The 7,497-nt window shown below is 52.6% G+C and overlaps 1 protein-coding gene across 3 annotated transcripts; it reads left to right on the forward strand.

Annotated features, from left to right (window-relative positions):
- The first annotated feature begins 706 nt into the window (after positions 1-706).
- On the forward strand, positions 707-6,738 carry LOC132214709 (neuropeptide Y receptor type 4-2). 3 transcript variants are annotated; one of them, XM_059662062.1, is made up of 3 exons: positions 707-944; positions 2,120-2,252; positions 3,120-6,738. In XM_059662062.1, the coding sequence occupies exon 3, from the start codon at positions 3,160-3,162 to the stop codon at positions 4,285-4,287; it is 1,128 nt and encodes a 375-aa protein (XP_059518045.1). In that variant the 5' UTR covers positions 707-944; positions 2,120-2,252; positions 3,120-3,159; the 3' UTR covers positions 4,288-6,738. The 3 variants fall into 3 exon arrangements, with proteins under 3 accessions (XP_059518045.1, XP_059518044.1, XP_059518046.1); XM_059662061.1 differs by lacking the exon at positions 2,120-2,252; XM_059662063.1 differs by lacking the exons at positions 707-944; positions 2,120-2,252 and having other exon boundaries at positions 3,118-3,220; positions 3,306-6,738.
- The last annotated feature ends 759 nt before the right edge of the window (positions 6,739-7,497 follow it).

Raw genomic sequence — 7,497 nt, forward strand, 5'->3', positions numbered from 1 at the left:
GGGGCTAGGGCTGAGGTCCAGGACTCTGTGCCCTGGGCAGTGGTTCTCAAACATGTCCACGTGCCAGCCTGCCTTGCTGGGTTGGTGCAAGCCTCGGAGGCTGCAGGCAGCTCAGCCCACACAGGGCCCAGGAGGAGCAGGTTCGTTCTTTCCCGCACAGAGAGCAGGTGTCTATCGCTGGGCGGGTTCTGGACAGGGAATATTCTGCACTTCAGATGCCGGCAGCCACTATTACAACGAGGTCGCACCAACTGCATGCCTTCCTTCCTTCCTTCTTTCCTTCGTCAGACCTTGCGCTGTGTGTGCACCCAAGCCGGCTGGGGCGGGAGGGTGGGAGGGTGGGGTGGGGGGAGGGTGGGCAGAGAACGGCAGGCCGGTGGGTGGCCGGGAAAGGCGCTCGCTCTCTGAGTCTCACTTGGCTTCAACAGAAAAACTGGAAGAAAAATGCCCGCTTCCTGGAGCTGTGTAATGACCAAAGGGGGGTGCCTGTAGGATGCACACCTGCTCTAAGTGGCAGCTGCCATGCTAGAAAGGGCCGCGCTCCCAGCTCCGGGCCATTCCCCTCGCGGCGCCAGGGACGGTGCCTGGGGTTACTGGGTGCGCGTGGGGAGTGGCGGGAGGTCGGCGGCCGGTGGCGCCGGGGAGAGAGCGCGCAGCGCAGTGCCAGTTCGTGGGCGGCGGTCCCGGGCGGCGGGCGGGCGGCCACGCGGCGCGCCCCGTGGGTCCTGGGGTTGAGGGGCGCCCCTCCCCAGGGTTCGAGAGGTCCGCCAGGGGAGCCTCAGGCACTGGGAGGGGCGCCGGATGGGCTTCACAACCCGGGTCCGAGCCGCCAGTGGGGGCGGGGAGGAGCACCACGCCCTTCTGCGGACTTGGGCTCCCACAGGCAGCCTCGGGTCCTCGCCTGCGACGTAGGCGCTGCCTCACCTGCGAGCCGAGGAGAGGAGGTAGGCGTGCTGGGAAGTGTCTGGGCACCGCGGGCATTAGGGGACAGGAGCTCTTTGTTTGAAATTTCAGAAAACAAAGCAGACGTCCCTCTCTCCAGTCTTCCCTCCTGAGCGTTTGCTAGTGTCTGTATTACTTACCAGTTTTCCTCTGACGGGGGTGGGGGTGGGAGTTTAGGGGAGTGGGGGGAGGGGGTGGCAGGCTGCAGCGGAGGCCTCCCCCATGGTTGCAGGTAGGCATTGCTACCTTGGGAGCTGCCTGGGAGCTAAATCCAGAGCGCACAGGCATTGCGCGCCACTGGCTTGGGCGGTGGCTGTGTGGCTTTGAGGTGCATCTGCATTCCTGTGGTCAGTTCCTCTGGTCTGGGGGCATGAATGTCTGTGTCATCTTTGCAGTCCTGTGTGTAGCATGGGCTTGGCACGTGCTTACTGAGCGGTGGAGCAATGCAGCAGGTCCTCCCATCTGGTCCTCCTCCCACTCTGACCTGTGCTGTCCTTGGCCAGGTGGAGCGTTGGCGTGGCTCCCTGCCTCGTACTGGCTGGGCTGGTGGTCAGCCAGGCCCTGGGTTTTGTCCCACTTGCTGCTCTGACTGAGCACAGGGCCTCCGCCACAGTTTGGGCAGCTGTGGTGGTTTTTTGACCCTAATACTAGACCTTACATTTGGCCCTGGTATATTTCATTTTATCACATCCAGTTCCAAATGGTTCTTTTTGCCAGATGACTATGATGCTAGAAGAATCTTCTTACCTCTGAGGCCTGGTAACCGAAATAAGCCGTGGGCTGTCAGTGGGACTCATGCCTTGATCTTGTCCTGGCCAAATCGACTCATCTGTATAAGCCACACCAAATGCATGGGGAGTGACATTTATGATGGCCGACAAATAGATTTTGCTCATCTGGCTAATTTTGCCCATACTCTGTAAAAACTGCACCAACTAAGCACTTGATCATGGAGAACAGATACCTGCTCACTAATAGATGAGACCATTGTATGGGACTTAGAATATGTGAGAGCATTTCTCTGTGAACAGTGTTATTGAAATGGGTCCCCAGGACCATGTGTTGTCCTCCTGGCCCTAGAGAGGCACCAGCTCATCATCAGCCCAAGAGCCTGGAAGCCCAGTCTCAGATTCACACAGGCCACTGGTTAAAATACAGATTTCTGGGCTCATTCCAGGCTCACTCAACCGCATCGCCTGATAAGAGGCTCTGGAACCTGCACTTGCAACGTTCCCCGGAGTGATTCGATGCTCCCTGAAGGTTGAGAACTGCTTGTGGGATTCGTGGGGATTAGAGGACTAATGAGGACAGTGAGTCACAGGATGTGTGTAATGATATGGTGGTGCTCCATCTCAAAACATCTGTCACTGGCATTACCACCTGGAGGCTCTGGAGTCCAAATTCCAATTTATCTTGACAGAGGATCCCTGGTGTTACAGAGGCACCAGAGGAAAAGGGCAGGTGCACGGAGGTGTGGGCCAGGCTGGTGTATTTGGGAACTGCAAGCTGTTTCAGGTGACTTGAGTATAGGCATGGAGGGAGCCCCTAGCGAGAGCAGTGGGCATCCCATGACCCTGGCCAGGCAGGTGTGTACACATGGCGGGGAGGAAGAGAGAGCCAGTGTGCTGATGACACAGTTTTTGCATACCTGGCAGTCTTCACCTTTGCCATGTGTCATCCCATAAACAAGGCTGGCAGGGCAGGTAGTGGCTGAGGCCAGGAGGGCGCTGTGTGTCACACCCGAGGTTTTGGTCTGCCCTAAAGGGCATGGCATGCGATGGAAGGACCTTAGCACACGTTGGCATTGATGCTGTCCCTATTTGGATAAAATTTGACAAGGAGATTTCTACTCATGCTCCCTGAGCAATTCTCTCCCTGAACTTTGCATACAATAATCCACATATTTTTTATTATCAAAACTGCCTCCAGGCCCGAGGTCAGAGGCAATTTTTGGAACAAGTTTTGGCATGAGACAGATCTAGATTTGAATTTGGACCCCATAACTTATTAGCTGTGTGAGTATGGGCAACTTGCTTTACATCTCTGAGTCTCAGGTCCTCTAAGTCCCAGCCTTGGGGACCAAGCAGCCGCAAACATCTCTCCCTGAATCCTGCTCCTCCCTGGATTTCACACAGGATGCACAAGCTCTGAGTGCTATTTGTTTCTTTACTTTGCAGCTGTCACCACTGAACTTCCTGGGATCTTCTCACATGCACCATGAATAGCTCTCATTTTCCGTCCTTGCTGCTCCCAGGATCCCCACAGGGCCAAAACAGGAGTAAGTCAAAGGGCGTCCTGTACAACTTCTTTGACCACTGCCAGGATTCGACAGACGTGATGGTCTTTATTGTTACCTCCTACAGCATTGAGACCGTTGTGGGAGTCCTGGGCAACCTCTGCCTGATATGTGTGATGGTTAGGCAGAAGGAGAATGCCAATGTTACCAACCTGCTCATTGCCAACCTGGCCTTCTCCGACTTCCTCATGTGCCTCATCTGCCAGCCGCTCACGGCCATCTATACCATCATGGACTACTGGATCTTTGGCGAGGCCCTCTGCAAGATGTCAGCCTTCATCCAGTGTATATCAGTGACAGTCTCCATCCTCTCTCTTGTCCTTGTGGCCCTAGAAAGGCATCAGCTCATCATCAACCCAACAGGCTGGAAGCCCAGTGTCTCTCAGGCCTACCTGGGGATTGGGGTCATCTGGCTCATTGCCTGCTTCCTCTCCCTGCCTTTTCTGGCCAACAGTGTTCTGGAGAATGTCTTTCACAAGAACCATTCCAGGGCTGTGGAATTTCTGGCCGATAAGGTGGTCTGTACCGAGTCCTGGCCACTGAGCCACCACCGCATCATATACACCACGTTCCTGCTGCTCTGCCAGTACTGCATTCCGCTGGCCTTCATCCTGGTCTGCTATGTGCGCATCTACCGGCGCCTGCGGAAGCAGAGGCGGGCGTTCCGCAAGGGCACCTACAGCTCGCAGGCTTGGCAGCTAAAGCGGATCAATGGGATCCTTGTTGCAATGGTGGCTGCCTTTGCCCTCCTCTGGCTGCCCCTGCATGTGTTCAACAGCCTGGAGGACTGGTACCATGAGGCCATCCCCATTTGTCATGGCAACCTCATCTTCTTGGTATGCCACCTGCTGGCCATGGCCTCCACCTGTGTCAACCCTTTCATCTATGGCTTTCTCAACACCAACTTCAGAAAGGAGGTCAAGGCCCTGGTGCTGACTTGCCAGAAGAGCACCCCATTGGAGGAGCTGGAGCACCTGCCCCTGTCCACAGTACACACAGAAGCCTCCAAAGGGTCTCTGAGGCTCAGTTGCAGGTCCAACCCCACGTAGCCAGGTCCAAAGCTTCTCTTTGCCTTGCTCATTGCCAGGCTCCTTGACTTCACTAAGTGGGCTTGTGTAAGCTGAGGGAGATACTCCATATTACTGGCTTTCTGGGGCCCAGGTAGGCTGGCAAGAGCCCATTTTTGCATGTATTTGCCTTGTGAAGCCTGACATTCAGACGGTTCAGCTATTTGTTCCTGGGGGACTTCTGAGTCTGGATTCTTTGGGTCACAGTATGCCTTACAGCTTGAGCAGATGCCAGAGCCAGAGATGGTCTGCAAGTAGCAGGCAGGGTTCATTCTGGTAACTCAGCAACAGATGTCCGGCCTGGGAACCCAGGGATTCCACCTCTACCAATGAGATTGCAAGGTCACTGTGGGGTGAGGGAATGAGCACATGGAGTCAGAGCTCTGGATTGGTCAGCCCCTAACCTCTGTGAGAGATGATGCTTGTGGATGTAAGCGGTAAAGGATTCTATGGAGGCAAGACAGTGGGGTTACTGTTATTTGATTAGCATGCCCAGTGACAGTGATTCTGGTAGTCTTGGGTCCTCACAGCCCTCTGAAGTAGGAAAATCAGCCCTGAGCAGCAGGAATGACATGTTTCACATCCTATTCCATCTTTTTCCTCTTTCACTGCATCTGCCATCTTGTATGGAAATAAGCCTGTAAGTATCTCCCCTTGATAAGATTGTGAGGACCTTGAGGGTGACATCTGCATTGTCATAGAGCTTGTATCCTCCATGCCCCAGATAGGCCCTGGCACAGGGAGAGAGCCCCAGAAAGCTCTGCATGGTAAGCTGAGGGGAAAACTGCCTGTATAGCTGAGGACTGGTGCCCTGTGTCAGGCTCAAGCACGGGAAGGGCTCAGGTTGCTGCAGCCACATGTTATCTGCCCTTCCTTGCCTCCCAGGACCTCTCTTGACAAGATAACTGTCCAGTGACTCTGTGACCTTCCCCAGGGTCGACCACTGCTGAGGCCTACAGTGACTCAAGCCTCCTTCGTTTCACACTCTGACCACGGAACTGACTTACTCTAGGTGATGTGTCATGATTATTTCAAAGCCTCCTCACATCTTTGGGCCTCCCAGTGGCCGTTGGTAGTGGGAGGGGCAGGGAGTCCTTGGCTTAAGGGAGTGCAGGCTGAAAGCAGGAGGGGTCCCTTCCTCCAGCCAGGGAAAGTGGTGCAAGGGCTATGATGAGGATGAATATCTCACCTGGGAAGTCATGGGCCAGTTTTCTGGATGCTGAGCTGGATCCAAGGCTTCGTCTGTGTGTGGACCAGAAAGCTTGTCCTTGCAGAAGGCGGAAATGTCAAGCTTGCTCATGGACCCCTTTGGATGGGCCTGACTCTGTCTGCCCAGACCTACCCAACCTCCAGCAGAATCGACAGTGGCTGAACCCATCATGACCTCCCAGGGCAGGGTATTCAGGTGCCTATAACTCTAGAGGAGCCTCACTGTGAGGCTCCTGAGACTGGCAAAGGGCCAGGTAGCAGGAGATGGAACAGCCATATCTGACTGTCTTTCTGGCCTGGCCCCTAACCAAGAACCTGTGCAGCCAACACTCAAGACAAGTGCACTTTGAGTCATCAGTTCCTTTCCTGGGGCTGTTTGTTTTGTCCCAGGTTTTGGCCACTCTCCCATTTTGTTTCTTTCTTCAACTTTGTCCTAGTTTTTGGAAAGATTGTTGACACTTTCTTGGATGCAACTTGTGCTTGTTCTATGGTGCCATCTGCTGTCGGCTGCTCCAGGCAACCACCTGCCAGAAAACCCAGTCTTGGGACCCATCCCAGCAAGATGTCATTGACCAAGCTCCCCAAGGAACCGGAGGCCTCAGGCCCCTCTATATCCCATGAAATTGCCTGGAGTTTGCTTCACATCACTCTTCTCAGTGGTGTCAAGATGCTTGAGGACCAGGGACCAGGCTATGCATCTGGTGAATTGGGGTAGTGGGTAGAGGCCTTATTAAGTGTCATCTCTGCTTTCCTCACCTTGCTTCAGTTGGCACGGCCTGCCTAGATGGCTGCCTATTGTTCCTGGTTCCCAATGACCCTTGGAATTGCCTGGCTACCCAGCACCCTGGGAACTTGCTGCTCAGAGTGTCTTCAGAAGACCAGCAGCCTCAGCATCACCCAGAGCTTGTAAGACATGCAGAACTTGGTGTTCCCACTTCAGACCTTTTGAATCAGAATCTGCATTTTATCAAAATCTCCAAGTTAGTGGCGCACACATGCAAGTTTGGAAAGCTCTGCTTTAAAAACCATTTGTCCTGGAACTTGGAGCACTTGAAGATACCCTCAGTGGCACCAGGTGTTGGCCTTTAGGAATCTAGTTCGGGAGATACGGCTTTAAAGTGGTATTAATGAAAAAGCTTTGGTTGGTTGTCTCTTCTCTGGCTGTATGCGAACATATTTCTTCTGAAGTCTTTTCATTCCTTGAATAAATATTTGCCAAATAAACTGTTTGCATAGTTATATTCTTATGAACATGCCTCTCTGTATTCTGTTCTATTTCATTTAAAACTGTATCATCAAGTGTTTTTTCCTGCTGGATTTTATTTTTTACAGCTGATTAAGAGTTTAGAAAATGCTGCAGTTTAGAGTTTAGAAAGCTGGTTCCCCTGAACAGAATCTCTCAGGCTCCCAGAGGAGCCTTTGCTGGCCCAAGTAAGGACCTGTCCCTGCTGGTAGTGAGATGAGCCCATCTTCGGAGGAGCATCATGGCAGCAAATGGAGACTCTCACCCACAAAAAGTGCCTGGGAACTGTTAACAAGTGCAATGCCTTATCAAATCCTGATGGTGTGAGCTTAACTCCTCTAACTCTAGCCCTTCCTTTCTCAAGAAATGACCTTGCTTGCTTTTCACATTGTAAAACAAATCATATTCAATCATGAAAATATGCAAACTACACAAAAATAAAATGAAAGAGGAAATCATGTTCTTCTACAGAAAGATAATCATTATTTACATTTTGTGGAGCCATTTCTTTAGTTTTTATGTAGTGTTAAGTTTTATTATTTTTTAAACATGATTGAGGTCAAACTGTTATCTACACTAATAAAAGAGAAAGATGCAAATTGACTGTACCTTCATGATGCCCACCAGCCGATCAGGAGCAAATATGCAAATTAACCCAACAAAGATGGTAGGCTAATTTGCATATGCAGGCACCAAGCGGCTGGGGTGGTGCGGAACACCTGAGTTGTGGGGCCTCTGGG

Source organism: Myotis daubentonii, chromosome 13 (genome assembly GCF_963259705.1).
Source record: "Myotis daubentonii chromosome 13, mMyoDau2.1, whole genome shotgun sequence".
In the NCBI taxonomy this organism is placed as follows: Eukaryota; Metazoa; Chordata; class Mammalia; order Chiroptera; family Vespertilionidae; genus Myotis; species Myotis daubentonii.

Coding starts and splice junctions, on each gene's coding strand:
- LOC132214709 (XM_059662062.1), top strand. CDS start 3,160: ATGAATAGCTCTCATTTTCCGTCCTTGCTGCTCCCAGGATCCCCACAG.